This window comes from Argentina silus, assembly GCF_951799395.1.
Source record: "Argentina silus genome assembly, chromosome: 7".
In the NCBI taxonomy this organism is placed as follows: domain Eukaryota; kingdom Metazoa; phylum Chordata; class Actinopteri; order Argentiniformes; family Argentinidae; genus Argentina; species Argentina silus.
In genome coordinates this window covers 7,104,711-7,127,784 of record NC_139661.1, presented here as the reverse complement: position 1 = coordinate 7,127,784, position 23,074 = coordinate 7,104,711, and the positions used below count along the sequence as shown (strand labels likewise).

At 43.1% G+C, this 23,074-nt stretch overlaps 3 protein-coding genes across 5 annotated transcripts; 2 read left to right on the top strand and 1 right to left on the bottom strand.

Annotated features, from left to right (window-relative positions):
* The first annotated feature begins 699 nt into the window (after positions 1–699).
* Positions 700–9,168, top strand: man1b1b (mannosidase, alpha, class 1B, member 1b). Of its 3 annotated transcripts, XM_083673812.1 has the most exons (16): positions 700–1,037; positions 1,164–1,260; positions 1,362–1,416; positions 1,823–1,966; positions 2,888–2,996; positions 3,086–3,216; positions 3,586–3,743; positions 3,880–3,977; positions 4,241–4,420; positions 4,528–4,676; positions 4,886–5,074; positions 5,218–5,408; positions 6,172–6,292; positions 6,481–6,675; positions 6,857–6,988; positions 7,159–9,168. In XM_083673812.1, exons 4-16 carry the CDS (start codon positions 1,862–1,864, stop codon positions 7,363–7,365), a joined length of 1,965 nt encoding a protein of 654 aa, XP_083529938.1. In that variant the 5' UTR covers positions 700–1,037; positions 1,164–1,260; positions 1,362–1,416; positions 1,823–1,861; the 3' UTR covers positions 7,366–9,168. The 3 variants fall into 3 exon arrangements, with proteins under 3 accessions (XP_083529938.1, XP_083529939.1, XP_083529937.1); XM_083673813.1 differs by having other exon boundaries at positions 700–1,260; positions 1,367–1,416; XM_083673811.1 differs by having other exon boundaries at positions 700–1,260.
* dpp7 (dipeptidyl-peptidase 7) lies at positions 7,407–14,127 on the bottom strand. Its single transcript, XM_083673814.1, has 13 exons — positions 13,832–14,127; positions 13,180–13,309; positions 12,930–13,069; positions 12,593–12,756; positions 12,126–12,261; positions 11,918–11,999; positions 11,496–11,662; positions 11,325–11,385; positions 10,997–11,115; positions 10,713–10,869; positions 10,470–10,534; positions 10,246–10,316; positions 7,407–9,742 (listed from the first exon to the last, which is right to left on the bottom strand). Exons 1-13 carry the CDS (start codon positions 13,982–13,984, stop codon positions 9,628–9,630), a joined length of 1,560 nt encoding a protein of 519 aa, XP_083529940.1. The 5' UTR covers positions 13,985–14,127; the 3' UTR covers positions 7,407–9,627.
* A 1,008-nt stretch (positions 14,128–15,135) lies between these two features.
* Positions 15,136–22,182, top strand: noxa1 (NADPH oxidase activator 1). The gene is made up of 16 exons (XM_083674206.1): positions 15,136–15,273; positions 15,648–15,825; positions 15,976–16,058; positions 16,295–16,403; positions 17,464–17,598; positions 17,733–17,840; positions 18,103–18,162; positions 18,261–18,298; positions 18,483–18,621; positions 18,767–18,829; positions 19,246–19,333; positions 19,529–19,629; positions 20,544–20,704; positions 20,846–20,951; positions 21,090–21,213; positions 21,441–22,182. The coding sequence occupies exons 2-16, from the start codon at positions 15,652–15,654 to the stop codon at positions 21,530–21,532; spliced, it is 1,581 nt and encodes a 526-aa protein (XP_083530332.1). The 5' UTR covers positions 15,136–15,273; positions 15,648–15,651; the 3' UTR covers positions 21,533–22,182.
* The last annotated feature ends 892 nt before the right edge of the window (positions 22,183–23,074 follow it).

Sequence of the window (23,074 nt, the reverse complement as noted above, 5' to 3'; positions counted from 1 at the left end):
TTGCTTCAGCAAGTCCAACTATTGTTATTGCTCATACTTCTTCTTAGTATTAGGTGGGCTTGCTTCAGCAAGTCCAACTATTGTTCTTCGACATAATTATTATTAGGTGGGCTTGCATCAGCAAGTCCAACTATTGTTCTTCGACATACATATTCATATTGTTATTGTTGTTATTATTATTATTATTATTATTATTATTATTATTATTATTATTATTATTATTATTATTATTATTCAAATTCTTCCACCTGCTACTCCTCCTACAACTTGTAAGCTATTCACATTAATCCAACTTGTGCTGAGAGGTCTAACTCGCGTTGCTATGACTTTTGATGTTGATAACTTTTTCTATCTAACATTTCAACTACTTGGCCATCATCCTTTCACCAGTCACTACTGCTTCACTCGGTATAACCTATACTGATTAACCTCTTAAATGTTTTGATATTTCTATATCTCCCCTCTCTCATCTATCCATCCTCTCTCATCTCTCTCATCATTCATCAATCCAATCAACCAACCTATCTCACTTTCTTTCAACTACCCAGCAAATCTATCTATCGAAACATCTTGCAACCTTTTCCACTACCAACCACTTCGCATTGCGTCTCATTGACTATCTGTATCGCAATTTCCTACAGCAGGCTCCGTCTTTCACACCATTTGTTGTCCTCTTGCACTAAATATAGGGCACCAGCCAGCAGCACCCAACGCTAAGACTGGAGAACTGGAAGCGATTGTTTTTCACTGAAAACCTACATTTAAAACCTAACATGAAATACTCATTTGGCGTGTTAAGGATGAGATTGGTTTGATTTAAAACATTTTTTTTAATTTATTTTTTATAAAAGGTAAGGTTTCCTAAACATCGTAGCCTTATCATAACAAATGTTTCCGTTAGTTGAGGGTTCCTTACGGTGTATCGATCAACAAATGTTACATTGTTGATATCCCTACGCTTGTGCTTTGTACTTACTTTTCTGGTGAACGCGGGCGGCTGTCACATTGCTACACGCGAGAAGTCTTCCCCACGAAAGGTACGCATGCAGTAGCCTACTTTGAAATCAACATCTGAATATTGCCCTTTAGGCATATTTTTCGTTAATTGTTAAACGATTATGACTCGTGAGAAAGTAGGCCCCATGTAATGCCTCGGTCTATAGTCGTTCTATGAATCGGTGAAGCCTCGCTCAAGCCCAAGGACGGTTTTGGGAATCGTGAAGTCCGACGTGCGAGAAACGGTACATCGTATGCTATAAGGTAAAGTACAGTGACTTGTATCTACGTATTAGGTTTTAGACCTATATGCAAAGAATTGCATTCTTTACATTTCTGTGATATCAGATATCTGTGTTTTCCAGATCAGCTGTTGCGCTGTCCTCTGAAGATCAAAGCCTGCTGGTGGAATAAAATAAAGTAATTATAGCCATTATAGCTCATTGTTAGGCTATCGAATAGGATGTAGGATAGATAGCAATAGGCAATCATTACGAACAGGTTGTTCAAGATGGGACATGCATTTAAATTTGGGTGGAGGACTTAATTTCTCCCTCCAAACAAGTCGAGACTGCGAATTCAGCCTTTTTGGAGTGTCAGTGACCGTATTATAATTCATTAAACATGCTATAGCATCCATCATTTACCACACCGTCACGTTTAGGCTATATCGTGGTCCTCACAACCTCACCTAAAGCTTTTGGTTGGATCTCGACCTCAAGCTTTTGGTTGGATGAGATGAAGCACATCTCTGCCATTTGTAAGTGAAGTAGCCTCATCAGTGCTACGTCTGCTATTTCTCATGCAACACGCTCTGCTCCTCCAGCATCGTGTCTATGACTTCCCTGTGGGGTGAGCTGGAGACATGCAACCACCATCAAGAAAGGACTTCATATCCTTAACCCTGACTGGACATGAAAGCGGCAGTTATAACAACAGCAAACAGTGGCGAAGGCAATCCTGCTGGAGGGTGAGTGAGTGTTGAATGAGGGCAGTCAGTTTTATTTAATGTGATCACAAACAGGTTTGACGAGTTCGGCTGCACTCTTTCACTGAATGTTTAATGTATTGCAATAACGTTATATTTTAATGATGTGCCAACCTCGAAAAAATATACTTCCAGACCTTTCACAGTTGTCATATCATAGACAGGTGACAAGCACAGACACTGTCAATTTGTAGAAATGTGACAGCTTAGTTTTTCACTTCAGATGGATTTGACAAATTACACTGTTACATTGTAGGATGTGGCATTACATAATGATGTTGTTAATGTATTAAATACAAATAGTATTAACACTTAGCATTTTCAGTCTCTGCAGTCTTAGGCTGTAAGATGTGGCATTACATGTTGTTAATGAGGAGAGATACTAGAGTATCTCAGGAGACTGTAGGGTTTGCAGTGTTTCATCTGTATTTTCTGTTTCTGTGAAAAGGGCTATCCTGAGAGACATACAATGGCTGTCAATTCACTGGATGTTTGTGTTGTAGGAATTTCACCCTTATGAAATAAGATGTCTTGTAGTTCCAAAAGCATTTAATCAAGTAACAAGTTTATTGTCCAAGCAAAATAGTATTGTATGGTACAGAGTATACCAGGTAATGAAAGACAGCTCAAATACCACTACATGTTTGAGAGACACACGTTATACAAGAGACCCCAAAGGTGTGGTGACCTGAAAGTGGGAGTGGTTAAAAATAGCCTTCCTGTCCACTATTCAAGTGGCACATAGCAGTGTAAGAGGTGTCGCTTAGGCCCCTTATTGATTGTTCCTATATGGTAACTAGACAGACCTGTTTGATTATCATTGATCAAATTTCCTTACAGTGTTTAACTCTCATTTAGGAAATGCCTCTTTCCCATGTATTCCCTTTTCTATAACCTCCTCAGAAATGGAAGCAGTTATCCAGATTGCAGCGCAGTCTTATCCTCTTCACTTTGGCTCTCGTGTTAGTCTGTGGAATGTCTATGTACCCGAGTGTCACAGAACACTTTGGAGGTAAGAAGTAAACAAAATGTCATCATGGTGATGACCAATGGTCATCCTAAAGCACCAGAGACTGAACATTCATCCCTTTGCATGTCCAGGCCTTACTGAGGGGGTTGTGAAGGAGGAGAAACACAAAGCAAGGAGCCATAGCCTTGAAACAGAGACACTCACTGAACTGAACAAGCAGGACAAGCAGGACAAGCCAGTAATGCCACAGCCACCCACACAGGTTCGGAAATTCATCTCTAGGGATGCACATTTTTTTTCTCTCCCTCCCTTGCTCACCTATGGTTTGAATGCAGGCTTAGAGTTGGAGATGGCAGTGTTTCCCCTAAAACTTGCTATAACGACCTGTGATTCTTCAAACAATCGATTTCATGTCATTTCCACCAATTGATAACACAACATTATGTGCCCCGATGTGCTTTTGTAAAAGGAGGAAATTACCGGAAACTTTCCAAAAATGAACAGGAAACTTTCTGCCCATTTGCAACCCTATTCCTCTCCCCCACTCTGCTCCTAAAGAGAGCCTATGGCTGTGAAAATATGTTATGTGACTGTCTTTAATGCACCGCTGTCATTTTACTGTCTCCATCAGAAGCAGAAGAAGGCATCCCACAAGCGTGGACCCCCTGGCCTGCAGAATCGACTGCAAAAGAAAGGAAATGAGTCAAATACCCAGGTTGAGGAGAATCAGGGACCAGAAATGAAGAAAGCCATTGATGAAAAGGGAGCCAGTCTGAAATCACCTGTTAGGTAAGACTTGCATTAGTCTGTATTGTATAGGTTTGGAAATATTAGTGGAATTTTATGGTTGATGATACCCCCCCCCCCCCCCCCCAAATGACTTGTCATCTGTACTTCCTCCTAATTTTCCTGTGTGTCTGTTCAGCTGGCGTGGGGCCGTGATTGAGGCTGATCAAGCCACTGACGACACTGCCAAGGAAAGAGAGAACAAGGATATCTCCCTGGTGGAGCAGAAGGAGCTAGGTCTGTGCCTCTTCTCCTTCATAAGTTCCTCTGTTCATATACCCCCCACCCCCATGGCCATAAACAAACAGTTCTGTATAAATCACATAACGAGCATCTTATAAAATATTTTAAATTTCAGAACAGGGCAAATTTTAGCTTTGAGTTGAAGAGTTTATGGCCTGAAATAGAACAATTAATTCTGGATCAGTTCATTCATTCTGGATCAGTCTGCAATGGACTTGGATGGCAGTTTATAATCTTGGCATGTATGTGTGTTTCAGACGTTGACAGGCTTCAGGCAGTAAGGGATGCTTTCAGACATGCATGGAAGGGCTATAAGGACTTTGCCTGGGGCCATGATGAGCTGAGGCCCATCTCCAAATCCAATGGAGAGTGGTTTGGGCTAGGCTTGACCCTGATCGATGCTCTGGACACCATGTGGATCCTCAACCTGAAAGAAGGTAATCACATTCACGTTCTTATGCAACATTGAAATGATACCTTCTGCATCAGAAGTTTTGCATGGAACTAGATCCTTAAAGTAGACTTTGGGACTCTTTTTGGACAGAGTTTGAGGAGGCTAAAATCTGGGTGGCCACAGAGCTCTCCTTCAATAAGAATGTGGACGTGAACCTGTTTGAGAGCACCATCCGTATCCTGGGCGGCTTGCTGAGCACTTACCATCTGACTGGAGACACTCTGTTCCTGGACAAGGCTGTGAGTCAGACAGACAGAGAGCTGGCTGTTGCTGCAGGGCCTCTGGCACTTCCTCCTCCTCCACTCCTTATGGCTCTCAAAGCCTCTTTCATGCGCTGTTTACTGGTCATATGGGTTCATTCATCAAATCAGTTGTTTCTCTTCTGGGGTTTAGTGAGGAAATACACTTCTGATGGACAATTGTTTTGGTTATTTTCATTGCCTTGCAGAAAGATATAGGTTTGAGGTTAATGCCAGCCTTCAACACCCCGTCCAAGATCCCCTACTCTGACGTGAACATTGGGAAGGGTTCAGCCCACCCTCCTCGCTGGACGTTAGATAGCACGGTGGCTGAGGTCACCAGCATCCAGCTGGAGTTTCGGGAGCTGAGTCGCCTCACTCAGGACCCTCGCTATCAGGTGACCCCCTTAGACAGACTCAATCAATAATTCATACTAACACTTGAAAGTAATGTCCTTGTGAACGTGAAAGCACTCCAACACTTCTGACAGCATGTAACTTGCCTCAATTCCCCCATCACCACTCCCTCTGGTTCACACAGGATGCTGTTGGTCAGGTCATGAAGCAGGTGCACAAGCTGGACGGCAAGCAGGACGGCCTAGTGCCCATGTTCATCAACACCAACAGCGGGCAGTTCACCCATCTGGGAGTGTACACAATGGGCGCACGGGCAGACAGCTACTACGAATATCTGCTCAAACAGTGGATCCAGGGCGGCAAGAAGGAGACAGAGTCAGTCTGGTTTCTCTCATATCTTGGCAATTTCCCTGCCTGGTCTTCTTTGAGCTGTCATGTATGACTGCACTGACACTAATTCTCCCAGTCAGGACTAGCCACTGGAGCTTGAGTTGTCTGTCAGGTTCTCCACTAAGTACTGTACCAGTGCAATGCAGGCAGCAGAGCCGTCAGGACTCTGTAGCAGGCTGTCACATTTGACAGTCCCAGTGCTTGATCTGCTCATAGCTATTCCTCCCCTGACATACCCCACACAGCTTAGACTGCACAGAGCCTCTGGTACCTGCTATGCTGGACAAGCCCCTGTGTAGTAGCAGCCCACAGAGTATCAGACTGGGTGGAAGCCTGAAATATTCATGACTCCTTCTGGTGATATTTGCTTAACTACATGCACAACTAGGTCTTCAGAGCCGCTTTATGAAACATTTATCTTTAGCTCCAGCAGCTCTCTTAGATCCATGCACAGCTTGAGGACTTTCTTTTCTTTTCTTTCTTTTTTAATTTTTTTTAATTTTTAAAAAATTTCTGTTTTAACATTTTTTTTCATGTTGCCTCGGTTCAAGCCTGACCCAGCAATGACACTGGATTCTATGTGACACTCATACAAATACTAGAGAACTATGCTAGCTTGATTCAGCTTCCTTCTCGATATTGTGCATTTTCTTCATTTACTTAGCTTTCCCTTCAGACAACCCAGTATCTTGTTTCATTGAGATGGATGTATTGTTCAAAAGGCATTGACTGAGTTTGTACACATCAGGTTGCTTGAGGATTACATGCAGGCCCTGGAGGGGGTGAAGAAGAACCTGTTGAAGAAGTCCACTCCTAAAAACCTTACCTTCGTAGGAGAGCTGTCTCATGGCCAATTCAGCCCCAAAATGGTCAGTATACACACCAGACGCATGTGAACCCACTACTGTCTTATCGAGATCAAAGGAACTTCATCTAAATATTCTTGATATAGCAGATCTATCTATATGGATCTATTACTATAATTGGCTCCCTGTCTTCTGCTTGCAGATCCATTCCCATTCTGTGACATGCTGTTTCTCTGGTTGTATGTTTTCAGGATCACCTGGTGTGTTTCCTGCCTGGGACCCTGGCCCTGGGGGCCCATCACGGCCTGCCTGCTGATCACATGGACCTGGCCAAGCAGCTGATGGAGACCTGCTACCAGATGTATGCCCAGATGGAGACAGGCCTGAGCCCAGAGATAGTCCACTTCAACATGCACCAAGGCAGCACCCGGGACGTGGACGTGAAGGTGGGTAGGGGTGTGCACACTCCTCACTGCAGCAAGACATGGTCATAAGTAACACACTACACAATACACGTGCAATGTCTTTATTTGTTTTATTTTTCACACCACTGAGGAAAGGGATTTTTATTTGATATTCATTTTTATTAAGAATCATTTCTTAAGTCTGTCTGTCTCTGTCCCTCAGCCTGCCGACAGACACAACCTCCTTCGCCCTGAGACAGTAGAGAGCCTATTCTACTTGTACAGGTTCACCAAGGACCAGAAATACAGAGACTGGGGCTGGGAGATACTGCAGAACTTCAACAAGTACACCAAGGTGAGGGGGCATAGCCAGCTCTAGTCCACTCTCAATACTGAGATATGTGGCTTGAGGAAGAGGAACATAATAGTGGAGGAATACAGTATGAGAAAGAGTGTGGTAGTTTAATGAGTGTTCCACTGAGGGTGCAGATCCATACCATGTGTGGTCTCTATCTCTCTGCTCAGGTTTCCACTGGTGGTTACACCTCCATCAACAACGTCCGTGACCCAGAGAACCCCAGTCCCCGGGACAAGATGGAGAGCTTCTTCCTCGGGGAGACGCTCAAGTACTTCTACCTGCTCTTCTCAGATGACCCGGAACTGATCAGCCTTGACCAGTATGTGTTCAACACAGAGGCCCACCCCCTGCCCATCTGGCCCACTGCCGAGTGACACACACACACACACACACACACACACACACACACACACACACACACACACACACACACACACACACCCCTCAGGGCTTGGATAACACCAAGATGTCTCTTTATTCCATTTCTACATCTCAGTGACGGGGGTTAGTTACCCTCTCCCATCCTGACAACTCTGGATAAATGCCTATTTTAAAAGCCAGAATTTGATAACAAGTGATTGTAACAGCCATGGAGAAATAGCAGTGGTAGGGTGAGATGCTTCACTATTTATTGGATTTGTCTGTTCTACCTTGCTGGTAATGGAGCAGCCTCTCCTCAGATAAAAGCAACATGTTTACTCTGAAGAAAGAATGGAAAGCATGTGTCCCAGCCAAGCTGTGTCCTTGGCTTAACTTAGCTATGTATTCCACCATACTAAAGAATGAGATTAATGTGACTTACATCCAAGCTGTGTCTTAATCAGAGACAGCAGCCGGAGAGGAGGTGGAGGTGCTAGTGTTGGCAGAACCAAAACTCTGGATGCCCACTCCCGTCCTGGGCACTCATGAGTTCAGGAAATGATGCTGAAACGTCCAGTGTCGCTCCCTGGACAGTTTCACTTTCAAGCCTCTGTATGTCACTCTTCAGAATTGATTTAGATGGAGGTTGAAAGGGTTTTCCATTATATCTGCCATGGGATAGTCTGAGTAACTTGCATACTGTGAAGCTTTTGCGTATGGGGACTGCAAGCACTGTTTAATTTTCCTTGCGTTTGATTTTGTATTTCACATCAGCTGCTACTGTATTATTTTTCTTTTCTTTTCCTTAAAATGTTGTTGTGGTGTCAAACAAGTGCAGGGTTGAGTTGATATTTGTGATGTTAAATTGGACAAATTAGACCTGAGAGATTAAGTTTAATTTTAGTTCATATCATTTTACTGAATTTGTAGTGTGTCTTGGTACACAGTAGCATATGATGAACTGAATTATTCATTATGTGGATTCTGCAGAACTGTTCTGCAGCTCTGACTTCACTGTCATTCCTGTAAATAACTGAATGTCCTGATTTTATGAATATATTTGTGATTGTATTTAATTTAAGAGTTTGTACTGAGACCAAACTCACCATCCTAAGTGCATCATGTGATCTGTTTATCTCTGAATGTTCAGCTCTCCCCTCCTTTGTTGTTGTATCACTTGTGCCTTCAACGTTGCCCTGGACAACATTATGAAATGTTATTGTCTCTCACTTCTTTATCCGTCAAGCCTATTTTTGACATGTCATTCAAGCATTACGGTTTTGTTATTGAAATGTGGATTGTTGATGTGAATAATTGTGCAAAGAGGTGTATTTTTACATATTAGTGGTGGGTTGATGCTTTTCATTAGTCCCTCGGTGTTCATTGGGTATACTTTACATGATGCCGAGTGTGCATACAAATCACAACAACAAGGGCTCCCTCACCACTCTCACCAGTTAGAATATTGCTGGTCATCTCCGATTTGTTTTATTGAAGCTCAGATGTTGCTCAGCATGACTTCTAAACCAAAGATATGCTGATTTATTATTATCAAAACATAAACATTGACTTTTGGTTTTGTTATGAATGTTGAAATAAGCCATTTCCTGAAGCCAATTTTTATAAAATATCAAATGAAAAATTATTGGAGCTTTTGATACCACATTGAAGACGGTTTTGAGTTCACAGTCTTCCAAGGTCAACATTGTGATACTAACATGGTTTATAATAGTATCCAAATCCTGTCACACTATGGAGTAGAATAATATATACTATACAGTAAGATGTATCACCCCCCCCCCCCTGTGAAACCAAACTGGAAAGATACGGAGTGGTTTTTTATTTTACTTATGATATTGGTTGTTCAGAGCCATTTCAGTGAAACTATGAGCCTGTGTCTATTGCAATGCGTAGGTGGTATATGGGGTAGCCTGTGTGTTCAGAGCCTCATCTGGAAATGGGACTGGAGGACCTACAGTAGCACACCCATATCTCTTTACTGATTTCTGTCCTTCTAGCTACAGTAGGGACACCTCTGTCTGGTCATGGACAAGCTAACATGCTAAATCAAGGGCTGGGGCTAAAGGGACCAATGTCTGGTTCTGGGTCTACAAATTCTAAATCATATACATACAAACTGTAGTTACTGTCACTTGGTTTACAATAAAACACACTTTGTAAACAGATTTGCTTTAATTTTGTACAAATGTGAAAATTAAAAAAAGAATTTATTGAACTACATTTTACAACTGTGTCAATCATCATTGAAACCCATCTTAAAGTGATTTCCACTGTGATCTTCCCCTCTCCATCTTCACCCACTGAGCGATGGTCTCTGACTCCAGCTTCCTGGCGTTTATCACTGATACTGGATCTGCATCATTGGACGCTCTGAGAAAGAAAATGTCACAGTAAGATTGGCGTCCACCCCTCTGTGTGTTGCAATGAGAGCATCCATCATATCAAGCCAAACTAAAGGAAATATTACAGTGAAAATAATGTCATGCAGAATGTTTCCAAGGTGGAGGGGATGAAATGTAAACCCCCATGCTACATTGGGCATGTTGGCATGTCAGTTATGGAAGCGTCCGTCAGCCACGGCTGATTGCTCCCACAGTGGTCTATGCTACACGGGCAACGTGAGCAGTGCAGCCTCACGTGTGGCTTGCAGTGCAAGTTTAGGATTCAAATCTATTCTTACCCCACGCGGCACATACAGAATTATCCAGTCGAGTCTGCCCAAAGCCTCTCTGGTCTGCCGCTTGACTGAGGGCATGATTCTCTTCAGGGCATGGTGCAGCATCCCCAGCACAACCCCGACGGGACACAATTGTTCCACTTACATGACGGGCACAATGTAGTTTGGGGGTAAGTGCCAGCAACAGTCCTCTTACCTCAAATCCAAATGGTGAGCCCCCTCAGATATATTGATGGCAATCAGCGATGAGCTCAAGGACTTTCTCATCTACGAAACAGAAAGTTTACAACTAAGCAGCAAAAAAGCGAACTACATAGATACTAAAAGTGACAGCGATAAATGAACAATACTGTGATATAACAATAGTCCAAATCAAGTTCAAACACATTTTTTGCATTACCCCTTTTTTTTTTTGCTTACCCCTCCATTGGCCCATGGATCCAGATCTCCATTGGAGAAAATGATGTTGCTGGCTGTGGAGAGAGCTGAAGAGGGGAACACGGTGACAAGAAGAACAAATTATCATTTAGAACTCTTCATCAATGGAAAAATTAAATAGACCAGTGTGGAACTAAAGGGATACAAAAAAAAAGGAAATGGAGCTTGAATTGGCAAAGCACACTTTAAATGCAAAGTAAATGTTGAAAATGAGATGGTGCTAACCGTCGCCCCAGAACTGAGTCTTGAGCCAGCCAGGACGGGGGATCACCCCCCAGCGCTTGGAGCAGTAATGCTCCCTATGCTTCTCAGTGAAAGGCATGTGGGGGAACATATCAGTCTTATTGTTGCTCTCGTAGCACATTTCAATCTCTGTGCAGGCCTGGAAGAGAAGACATCAATAAGTGAATATACATTCCATCCATTTTACATTATCCAGCTCTACTGGATGGTTTCCCAACTTGATGAACGTAGAGCAGATGGTAATGGTTTGGTTATGCACACAGTACCTGGTAGTCCCAGGCCAGACTGTCAGAGCCCAGTCCACAGCCAGTTGGGTCAGCACACTCCACATACAGGGAGTAGAGGTCAAAGCAGGTCAGTACCCCTGTAGAGTTGTACACTATTCCTGTGGGTGATTCAGCAAAAACAAGATAGACCATTATAGGTACTGGTAGACTGACTCTTCTATTTCATATGGAAATACTAAAGTATATAGAAGAGCGCCCTCTGGTGGGCAATTGACATGAATAACCAGGACACAGTCGCCTTGTGGTAGAACTCTAGGATCCTTGAAGTAGTCAAAGAGAGCTCAATGGATACCTCTTTCCATCTTACCTGCAGTGTCTTTGAGGGCTTGTAGCAAGTCAGCTCCACTTAGCATAGTGTCACAGGCCACCTACACGCATAGAGTTACGTTCTTAGTTCAACAATGAAGAACATGATGAATGACAAAACAACCCAACATCAGGACAGGTGTTCGTATTAGTGAACAGCAGGTAGGCCTACCTTGACTGGGTTGGCAGGCATGCTGCCCATGAAGTGGGTGCTGTAGGGGTAATCCAACATGGCCATGAGGGTGAAGGCATTACGCAGGAGCCCATTCAGCTGGTGGATGTCCTTTTGAGAAGATGGAGTCTTGCACAGGGAAAACTCTGACTTGATACGGCCATAGTCTGAGGGAGGAGGACAAACATACAAGGGCCACCACCATGCATTGTTACTGTAATGAAGAAGGACCACACCATGCATCGGTACTATAGCCCTACAAATTATCTATATGTATCGTGATGATATTCATAGGTTACCAACACACATGCTTTACATTTTCTAAGGTATTAAGAGTTGTTCAAATGGCTTACAATATTCTTTGAATTGATGATCCTATTTATAGTGAGGATAGTCTTATATTGCACCAGAGCAGACGTTACCTTGTTCTAGAGCCAAGTCTTGCAGCTTCCGGAAGGCCCCTCTCACAGCATCCCTACACTCTGGGGAATCGTTCTCAAAATCCTGCACAACACAAAATACATAAGGTCATTTCAACATAGAACAGTGGAACAGCCGAGGTGTTTACTAACTCCAGCCATTGTGTATAATCGGTCAATGTAAGAATGTTCATAGCCTGTCTGGACGTACAGACGTCACATCCTGGAAGAACTGCCTAGAATCCCCCATCCCTGCAGTGGACAAGATAGGGGCACTAGCGGCAAGAGCCCCTGCTACGATGTTGGGATATCTCAGCCTCATGTAGACTGACAGCATTCCTCCATAACTGAAAGAGAGGGGGGGGGGGAGGGGAGAACAACCGTTGTATGAACCCTTGCCTCTTATCTCTCTTACGATAATGATTTGGAAGGGTTCAAATTGGGAATTAAATGGTAATTATACTTTCTTTGTAAAAAAATTAATTTGCCCCAGCAAATAATTATGATTTTATCTAAAGCACAGCTCAAGAATTGAATTCGTTTTCAAACAGGTTTTTCATTAAAAGTCAAACTTTATTCTATTATGCTACCAAGAATAAAATCTCCCTTATATTTCTACCCACTGAAACAAATACTGAAATCATAGATAAGTTTGATATAACATTTGGGAGCTCTTACCTCCCTCCAAAGACAATGACAGGACATGCTAAGGCCCCTAGCTGTTGTTTCAGCTCAGTGATCATGACAGCATAGTCTGCAAGGGCCTGCTCCACTGTCAGTAACCCAACCTCAGGGATGCTGAAGGAGTCCTTACCAAAGGGAAGGGATTTGCCATAGTATCTCTGTGGGCCAAAGTGTAAGGTAACATGAGACAAACATTCAAGGCAACTGTATTCATCATGTTACAGATATCAGCACTACTCTAGTGACTTCCTGATTCATCTGTGACACTGTTGAGTAACTTCACAACTTCTGTCATGGTCACAAGGTTGGCACACATGACGTGTCATATTACATGTTCAGCAAAAATCACGAGAGCTTTCTGCTGAGCGGCCAGCTCTGTGATGAATCCAGAGTTCAGGGCAAACTCCCAGATGTCCCCTTCATTGCCAGTGTAGAAGAAGATAGGTCCATAGCCTTGCTTCCAGTACTGATCTTTGGAGGACACAGACCATCAAGACAGTCAAATGAGGGCATTCATTTAATACGGACATAATAAGACATACAGTACAGAGTGTAAAAAGTGAACAGTAATGTATATTCACCTGTGACTAGATACCGCTGGTTGTAGGTGCCATTCCCCATGCTGTTGAAGTTGAAGTGGTCCAGTATTTGGGAGAAATACTTCTCTGTGAACTGGGGCTTTGGATCAGTGTGGTCTCCATGATGCTTGATCTATTAAATGCAATGATAACAGTATATTTGTGTGTATGTTTATGTCTCTGTCTTTGGTTTGTTTTTGTCGTCTCTGTCTTCTTATTGATTGTGACATTGTTTCTTTTCATCCAAATAATAACAACATAAAAAATGGGATCACAAAATAAAAATGCAAATGATAAGAGAAAGAAGAGCCTCAGAGGCTATTATTAGCAAAGACCTTGTAACCACCACTACTGAGCAAGTGTTTTTTATTACTAGGCATCATTATTAATATCTAGTAAACAGTCTGCTGTCCTAAACAATGGAATTATACTGCTATGCTAACCCTGACTCGTCTGCATCCCCCAGCCCAACAAGCATGTCTACAAAGGAGTTATGCTTGGCATAGATAAACATGCATTCAAAGAGTACACTGTTAGCATTAATCAAATGCAATGCTTCTCTGAACTGTAGCCTACATCTAAACCAACAATACTCATCAACAACAAGGCAACAATATTATATAAAAATAGTGAACCCTGAGCGAGAAAAGGTTACCTGAAAATGCCTGCTTGGAAGTCCCTGTGTCTCTACGTAGAGTAGAAATAAAAAGGTTATCACAACAATCCCCTGTTTGGTCATCTTGAAACTGTTAATAAATGAAAGCCTGAGCAATACAAAACTGTATTTTAAAGGGCCATAGCGTGTCATATGAACCTTTTATCACATGACATCGTTAAACTAGTATGGCTTTGTTGTTACCCTCATGGAGTCTATTTAGACTGATAACTAAACACTCTGCATAACTTAACGCAGATCTAAATAGATTGACTAACTTGAAACTAACTTGATTACAATCTGCGAAACGTTTGCAGTGCGCAACTTCCCCATGACTCGCTTTTATCTGGCAGTCTCTACAGCAAAGAAGCACTTTGCTGCCGCCACTTGTATGGGAGGTTCTCTGGCCGCCTTGGTAAATTACTTGCTCTGAAATGAGTTAGAATGCCATGCAAATGCATGTCCAATTTTGACTTAACCATCTCGTTTCATATCGCGTAAAAGACAACGATGCCGTCAAACATTGTACCTCTAGTTAATTGTAATGCTACATACGTTAGGTTACAATACGGTGTGTAAATCCTACGTACTTGTTTGCCTTTTCAATAGCCCAATTTGTTACCGTTGTCGGGTATCAACCTTGTTGTAAGTTTATCTTACACATCGTTGATACTGGGTGTGACAAAAATCCATTAGAAAGCCAATAGGCCCACTCGTCAATTCAAGGATGAAAGACTCCTCAAAGAAAGCAGCTGGCTATTTGCAGATACCAAACATGGTGTGGGCCAGATTTGTTTGCAAATAAGATTACGCCTGCAATAACTTCATGGAACCCAATAACATTTTATTGCGTCAGATCTGGACGAATAATCACATCTCACTAAAGAGCTCAAAAACTAAATGTTAAGAAAAGTACTGATGGCGTGTGTAATTGTTTGGCAAAGAGGAACACAGGCTATCTTTCAGATCATTTTCCTTTTTACTTCCTCCTAATATAATGTAGTAATATTAGGTGTTAATAAATCACCTGGATGAATGCCTGGAATTATTTGAACACTTCCTAGTCATGTCTCATCATTTGCCATGACGGTCAATGGGTGTGTATGCTACTCCACCTTCTACTCTCTGCCTTACAGCATTACAACATTGTCATTGAAATTTATTGTGTAGGCGTACGTGCAATTGTCCACTGTCTCTTGGGGAGTTTCCTGCCCTGTTTGCTTCTCCCCCTCCCTGGGGAATGTGAGGAGGACTTCCTTGTCGAGCAGGGAGGTGACTTACTTCTGTCCTTACCCCATGCAGCCTGAGCCAGCATCTCACCTCACTTCCCTGTTGGAGCTGCTGGAGGTGCTGTGAAGGTGTGCAGGACTACCTGGGACCTTTGATTCTGGAGTCTTACTGTGTTCCGATCAAACAGCAAACTTCTCATTCTCTTATTTCAGGTGTGTGGGTGCAAGTGTGTTTTTAGTTTTTCTAATCATGTGTATTTTAAGTGTACATCATTTAAAGGTAGGTGTTGGATGTGCTTAAGGAAGTCATTCCAGTTTGATAGTTGATTATCATGTGAAGTGTCTGTAAAGTTATGTTAAATCCTGTAGTGCCTTTTCTGTGTGTGCAAAAACAGGTTGTTCTTGTTCTTTCATAACAATATAAACCATGTCCCTTCTTCACTGTGAATTTCTCTTTTTTTCTTTTCTGTGTATACTCTTAGTGTAATTAAGTTCTATTCTTCATTGCACTGTGACTTGACGTTAGGTAAGGTTAGGTAAGGTCAAATTGACATTGTGGATGTAATTCACCTGTCATCCAACCCCAGGAGCATGTTGTACACAGAGTTACTGCGGTTGTGGGATGAGGCGGTGAAGGCAGTGGACGCCAGAGACTGGCAGGGGGCTCTCTCTATACTGGACCAGATCACAGAGCCCACCTCACGCACACTGTTCATCACTGCCGCTGCCCACCTCACCTTGGGCCAGCTGGAACCCGCCATCAAGGTAAATCTCCACTCTCCAAGCGTAGTTAGTATAAAAAAAAGTGGAAGAAATAAAGAAAACAGAGTGTGTGTGTGTGCGTGTGCGCATGCGTGTGTGTGTGAGGGTCACAGATATCCTAAGCGATATGTGGTGTCCCCTTGTCGTGTCTAGGCTCTGGACTGGACCATAGCAAAGGATGAGAGACTTGCCGTTGGCTTTTTCCAGAGGGCCGGAGCGCACATGTTGGCCGACAGGTAAGAGATGAGAAGAGACCACACAATTACTTCTCTGTCTAACAATGTTACGTTTCTCTTCCATTGAATGCGGTTGGGCAGGTGGAATTGTGTGCATCTGGATTCTGTTTCACCCTTGGAAGATAAGTGGTTCTACCTATTCTTGATGTGTTTGGATGATATGAGACAGCTAACCCCTTCCTCCTCTCCCTGCTATCTCTTCCACCCATCTACTTTCTCTCTCTCCCCGGCTGCAGGCTGGAGGAGGCTCTGACGGATTGTATCTGGGCTCAGAAACACATGAGAGGAAACCTGGTCATTGACTACAGACAGCTGGGCCTACGCTTCAAACTCTACAGCTGGCAGGTCAGAGTGAAGCCATGGTCTGATATCTCTCACCATACACCAGAATTGAATAAAGCAAGATTCAAAATGTCAAATAAATCCAATGGTGTTAGAGATGATGAACTACTGAGTTCAGGGGAGGCTGGTGGAGGTAGAAATCAGTGGATGGGCTGATTGTAATGCATGGAACAGAATGAGGAAAGCCATTCCTAATTCCGTTCCAGGCATTACAATGAGCCTGTCCTCCGATTTGTACCTCCACCAGCCTCCCCTGACTGAGTTTATCTCCAGCTCTATTTGTGTCAACACCCCCATAGTGGAGTTCACAAGCCAGATACTCTTGGGAAGGTACCTCTAACAAAGCCTCTTTCAGAAAAACGGTTTCTGAGGTTATGCAACATGAAATACCTCTTGTTGTGAAGATAAGACATTCCTGGCATATGTAACCTTCTCTACACCTGTGTTTGTCTCCTGAGTATCGACTCAGGGCCACATCCAGGGCAAACACCTGTGAAATCCTGTGTTGTGCCGCATGCTCTCTGGACATGCATAGGAATGAATTTTGACCAAAGAAATGCTTGCTGTAGACAAATGTATTCAGTTAGAATATAAACTAGATATTTGAGATAGAAAACAGATGAAAAGAGAGACAGTCCCTTCAAGTCTCTCTTTTAATATCTCAAAGGGGGAGAGAAGTGAATTAGTCTGTAAAAAAAATACACAGCAAAATAATTAGCTCTCACACATGGTTGTTTCTATTGTTGTATATTCTTTTAATCACAAAGGAAGGCTTTGTGACCGAAGCCCATCCTGTGGGACTTTTTGTTATGGATGAAAACTTTAGAACATAACTATACTTTGTGTGAGTGCTGGCCATCTTGATTTCTTAAAGCTGGATTACTTTTGGATCACAGCCCCCAACGTTTGGGGGCCTGTGTGTGTGTTTCTGTTTAGAATTACGTTTTGTCAAGAGTTTTCGATCAAAGTATGACTCAGGCTGGCAGTTGCTGAGTATTTTTTTCTCTGTGTGAGCATATGGAGAGACTTGATGAGGTGTGTCCCTTTCTCTCTTGTTGGGCAGGTCCTGTATAATGCAGCAGCTGTCCACTGTAGGATGGGCCAGTGGGACCAGGCCAGGGACATTCTGGTGTCGGCCTCCCTGGAGAAGGGAGCGGGCCGTGCGGGGCACGTGGACGTTGCCTTAGACAGTGTCTCTGTAAGTTTAACACTAGAAATCATCACTAGATTCTCTGTAACAACATTATGACTTTGGTAAACGCTTGGTGTCCTGTCCTCCATGTTGACTGTGTTGCTGACTGAGCTGGTTTCTCTGTCCTCCATCCTGTCCAGAGGGGAGAGGTTCTAGCCCCCCTTCTGGTGCCTGAGGGAGAGGTGTTCCGCCCCAGGAAACAGGACATAGAGCAGCTCAAAGAGAGAGACTTCCTGGGCAAAGCCAAGGTACAGCAGCGCAGTAACACTGCACCACACTAATGTAGACAGACTGACTGCATACTGTATGTGCACACCAGGGGAGGCTGGTGGAGGTAGAAATTGGAGGACGTGCTCATTGTAATGCATGGAGTGGAATGAGGAACGTATTTGATACCGTTCCTAATTCCGTTCCGTGCATGACATTAAGCCTTTCATCTGATTTCTGCCTCTCCTGGTGTACACACTGTCAGGTGGACATGAACTGAAGAGTTCTTTCCTGTACTTTCAGGTTATTACCTCTTTGATCCCCAATGATGACTTTGGTGGCTTTGAACCTCTCCGGATGCAGGTGAGGCTCATCGGTGTTTGGATACTGTAGCATTGACATTACACACAATATTACCCTGTCCATCTCCCCCTGACTGTGACTCTGTCCTCTTTTAACAGAAACCTGGATACTATGAGCCAAAAGTGAACGAAGCCCAGTAAGTCGCGTTAGTTACACTGATTTTCAATTGTATTGAATCTTGGAGCGGGGAAAAAAATCTCATTTTCACTCCGTCATGGTTGACAACGCTCAGACCTGATGTCTGAATCCATCACAATTGCGTAGTGCTTTTCGGATGTTATTTGTGAGTGTGAGTTTTTGGGACATGGTCTCTTTGGCAGGGACTCTCGCTACATGCGTGTGACAAGCCCCTATATGGCCCGGGGCCCTGGTCAGCTGACCGTGCCAGGTGACGCACGGGTGTTCATCTTCAGTGATGTGGACCGAGATGGTATGGCCACGGTCATACACGATGGACAGGTGAGAAGAACCTTCTCCTTCTTCTCTTCATGTCCCCTGTTGGATTTGTATTGAGTTGATTTGCTTCTTTTTAATTTAAAAAAAAAATTTTTTACCGCTCCCTTTGCCACTCATCTGTCTCTCTTCTGTATCTTTCCTCCTTTAGAAAGGTCTGGTCCCGATGACACTGCTGGAACCAGTCGATGTCACCAAAAACAAAATGAAGAATGTAATTATGTTTCTATATGATCTGCCCCCATATGATACTTGACCCTACGTTCATAAAGGTAACAGACTATATTTAGGAGCAGTTTCACATTTTAATCAGGGTTAGATTTGCTGAACGGTGCATTATTTGCATTGCGCCCCTTGGGTCTTAGGATAATAAAAGTGATGTGTCAGGGAAGAAGTTGCAGATGGAAAAAAACTGAGAAACAAGTTCCAACCTGCTTAGAGCTTCTAGAATGAACTGGACAATGACAAGGTTGTTCAATACCCTTGGAATTAAATGACAGGATACATTGTTACCACCAGGGGAATAGACGTGATTATTCTTGTGTCTTTGGATCCTTCACTCCTGTAATGAAATGTATTGTACAGAGAATAGCTTGTTTCCTTGACTACCATGGCTGTGTTCCTCCGCAGAGTATCCCCAGTGGGATCCCCCTCCCACCGGGCCTGAGGCCGCCCACTCGCCCACAGACCCATCCCAGCCGTATAGCACCTCCCCAAGGTAGGCTCACCTCCTCTAAAACCCCCTGGCTGAGGAGGGAAGGGATGGTGCCAGCACACATTCAGAGCGTCCTCCTAATAAAATCGTCATTCCAATAAATGCTTTGAAACAGGATATCATCTGTTTTTTTTTTTTATTGTCATGTAAACATTTTCTTTGTGACTCAGTCTGTTTATTGTTGTATTTTCTCTGCAGTACTCCCAGTTGCAGAGGGACCACCGTCCTATTTCACTGCCATCCAGCCAGCCATGACGCCACCCCAATACTCACTTACGCCAGAGAGCCTCACTGAACAGGTACCTTTAAGGGCCTGGCCTGTGTGTTGGTGCTCCTGACAATGACAAATTAGTTTCAGTGAGATTAATCATTTAATATGTTGATGAAATATATTTGTCTTCCTTTATCTGGCTGGTTGTATGTACATTGAGTTGCAACATGGAATTGGGTATTATGAATGTTTGTGTAACTCCTTGGCTTAGAACAGGTGTGTCGACCGAAATGTAATAGAACTCCAAAATGATGTAGTTGGCCCACACTCAAAGAGATTTAAGGCAGATTTTTATTTTTTTTATTTTTTTTTATTTCATTCAAGGATAGGTAAACAAATGTTTCAGCAGAAGCATTTGTCAGTGTTCAATAATGGAGTTGGGTATAATCTAAAATGCGTTATTAAGACTCATGTTCACAGTATTGCATGTGAAGGAATAATGCTGATTTGGCCTGATTAAGTCATTGCAAAGCCCAGGGGAGGAAGTGGTAGTCAGTTAGTCAGATATAAATATGCACTGGACTATTTAAGACTAGCCTTTATGGCTCAGCATGTCAGAGTGACCTAAATTATTTTTGTAAGGGGAAAAAAAAAAAGAAGAAGTTCTTACAGTAAATTGTTCTGATGCCGGTGCCAACATTTAATGGACTCTTGAAGTTTGCTCCACTTTCTACTGACACGCCTGTGTCACTGACTACTGTATGCAATAGGGTTTCAGAGAGACTATTCTGGAGAGTTCTCTCCATTTAGGTCCAGCCAATCCAGAAATACTACTATTTTAGTTGACAGTGGGTGCATTCTTCAGAGGGTTTCCTTGTCATTTTGCATTGAGATCAGAGAACTATTAGCAACTGTTTCCATGTCTTTTTCTAGCTGTTTCGGGTGCTACCTACACACTGTACAGTGTTTCCTGTGTCACATCCAACCTTGTTTCTTTTCCAGGATCCTGGTTCAGCAGAGGGAGACGAAGCAGGCTCGGTGATAGTGAAGGTACACTACAGATACACCGTGGCTCTGAGTGTCCCATTGGACACACCATACCATGAACTACAGGAACGAATTGCACACAAATTGGGCCAGCCAGCCTCGCACTTGCGCCTCAGGTAACTGCAGACCTGACAACCCATTTCTGTCACCTTGGATTTTAACAAGTGCTGCTACTCCACTAAAAATAAATCCCCACTCTTCCCCCCTGTGGTTGTGCCCTCCTCCCCCTCCCCCTCCCCCCCCCCCTCCCCCCTCAGACACAGGCAGCATGGCTCCCAGGTCCTGAGGCCTCTGGATGTGGATGTGGGGCTCCAGGACCTGCCGGAGGTGGCTGAGGCAGGTAGAGCCACACTGTGGTGTCAGGTAAATAATCTACAGTCGCCTATACCATAAACTATATGGATAGATTGAGCTCATCTATTATTGGATGTCTGTTTGAGAGAGTTATGTGGGTTACTGTGTAAAAAAACACACACAAAAAAACACTGTGCTCTGTGTCAGACTGAGGACCCCCTGGCCAACAGGACCATTCTCTACCAGATGGTGGCGATGTATGACTATGCAGCAGAGGGCCCCGAGGATTTGGAGTTCAGTGAGGGAGACACCATTGACATTCTCGGTGAAGGTAGAAACAGAAATTATGGAATGTTGTGCATTTTAAGTGTGCAGGCTTGATTATATTGCTATAGCCTACTGGTCTGGCTAATTTGTCTTTGTTAATGAATAAATCATCACTTCACTTCTCTCTCTTTCATTATTTCTTTCTTTCTTTTTTTTTCCTCTCTCTCTCTCTCTCTCTCTCTCTCTCTCTCTCTCTCTCTCTCTCTCTCTCTCTCTCTCAAAAACCACCAGTTAACGAGGAGTGGCTAGAGGGACACTGTGCTGGGAACATCGGCATCTTCCCCAGCTGCTTCGCCGGACAGGACGGAGAGCCCCAAAACTGATCAGCACACCACATTATAAGAGCCTAGCAGAGGACAGAGAAACCAGGCTCAACTATGTCATCATGAGGAATGAAATTATTCATATCTGAATTGTCTCATGTCTGAGAAAATTCTGTTATCATAGCACCATTTGTGACCACCGCTGCATGTCTCTGACAGAGAATGACATTGCCATTTGGTTTTTAATGGAGATTATGTCTTGTGCAGTGTTTCAAAATCTGTCAAATATCATTGTTAAGAAATGTCTGTATACAACAGTGTATTTGCTACCTGCCTGTCAAAGCCACTGACGTTCCCTATAACTATCATTAAAGAGAATGGAATTAGCCATATTCTAGGCTAGCATCTGGTCAAGTATGTTGTAAACATTGTTTCAACTTATCCTGTCAAGAATTGTGATACTGTATACGCTTTACGTGTTTGTGTGTTCATCTGACGCTGAGTGCATTTGCTACCTGTTTGTCAGCCACTCACATTCCCTATCATCTGGTCAAGCATGTTGTAAACACTTTTTTTCAACTTATCCTGTAAGCAAATTTTAATCCATGTGAGTGTACAACATAATAAACTGCCTGATCACTACCTCTATGAAGCAGGGCTTTTTGTAAAAAAATGTGCTTCTGTATTATTAAATAAAACTAATGCAATGACACCGTTCCCTAATTCCATTAGGCCTTCTTCACTTGAGTGCCCAGTTGAACAAAAAGTAATAGTGTTTAAGGCCTTTTTTTTCAGGACTGCATTTGGACTATGGACTGGCATACAAATAGGAGCCCAAGTCGGTGTAAATTAAGTGTAGCTGGCTAGAGGACCTTGGCTCTCTCTCTGCGCAGTATAAGTGCAGTGGACTGGGCTTTAATTACCAGAGAGGGAAAATGTCAGGTACTTTTTGCTGTCGTCACGAATGGTAGATAGAAATAAAGAGAGGTACGCAATGGAGCAGCTAAGAGCTCTATTCAGATAGCTTACGAAACAGAAGGCTTTAATGATCAGCCTTTTTCCTATGTGAGTTTACGCCTACCTTCCCTCTGTCTCTGGCAGGGAGCATGGTTTGACAGTGAATAATGTAGTCAACAAATGTAACCTGTGACACAGAATAGCACACAGCAAAGTGGTTGCTCATTTGTCTGTGGTGAATCTATTACATCATTTTTATGATGAGCCTTCCAAAATGTGTATGATCGACAATACGTGTGATCCTGATCTGCCTTTATGTCGTTCTGCATTACCTGATTATCTCAGCATTACCCATCATACAATATCTCATCAAAGATAACATACTGTACATTACTACGTCCAATACAATCAGTCAAACCGTTTTAATCATTTTGGCATGATCCTCAAAAAGCAATTTTACTAACCCGACCAAGTTTTAACAGCATCAGTTAGTCAGCGGTTTGAAAAAGGTCCATTCATCCTGTATATGACTGTAATGATTTGTTGGCATGGCGAAGAATGACTCATTTTTCTTCAACTGAATGCACTATCATTCATCAACACCAGGTCTATTCTACATTGGTGACCAGGTCTTCCCTCTCAAAG

Bases quoted from the DNA above. Each gene is read 5' to 3' on its own strand.
- man1b1b (XM_083673812.1), top strand. From the start codon at position 1,862: ATGCAACCACCATCAAGAAAGGACTTCATATCCTTAACCCTGACTGGA. The intron at 3,217-3,585 runs GTTCGGAAATTC...TGTCTCCATCAG, and splicing joins TGCCACAGCCACCCACACAG to AAGCAGAAGAAGGCATCCCA. The intron at 3,744-3,879 runs GTAAGACTTGCA...GTGTCTGTTCAG, and splicing joins AGTCTGAAATCACCTGTTAG to CTGGCGTGGGGCCGTGATTG.
- dpp7 (XM_083673814.1), bottom strand. From the start codon at position 13,984: ATGACACGCTATGGCCCTTTAAAATACAGTTTTGTATTGCTCAGGCTT. The intron at 13,070-13,179 runs GTGAATATACAT...TGTCCTCCAAAG, and splicing joins CCAGCGGTATCTAGTCACAG to ATCAGTACTGGAAGCAAGGC. The intron at 11,386-11,495 runs GTAGGCCTACCT...CTATGCGTGTAG, and splicing joins TGCCTGCCAACCCAGTCAAG to GTGGCCTGTGACACTATGCT.
- noxa1 (XM_083674206.1), top strand. From the start codon at position 15,652: ATGTTGTACACAGAGTTACTGCGGTTGTGGGATGAGGCGGTGAAGGCA. The intron at 17,599-17,732 runs GTAAGTTTAACA...CATCCTGTCCAG, and splicing joins TTGCCTTAGACAGTGTCTCT to AGGGGAGAGGTTCTAGCCCC. The intron at 20,705-20,845 runs GTAACTGCAGAC...CTCCCCCCTCAG, and splicing joins GCCTCGCACTTGCGCCTCAG to ACACAGGCAGCATGGCTCCC.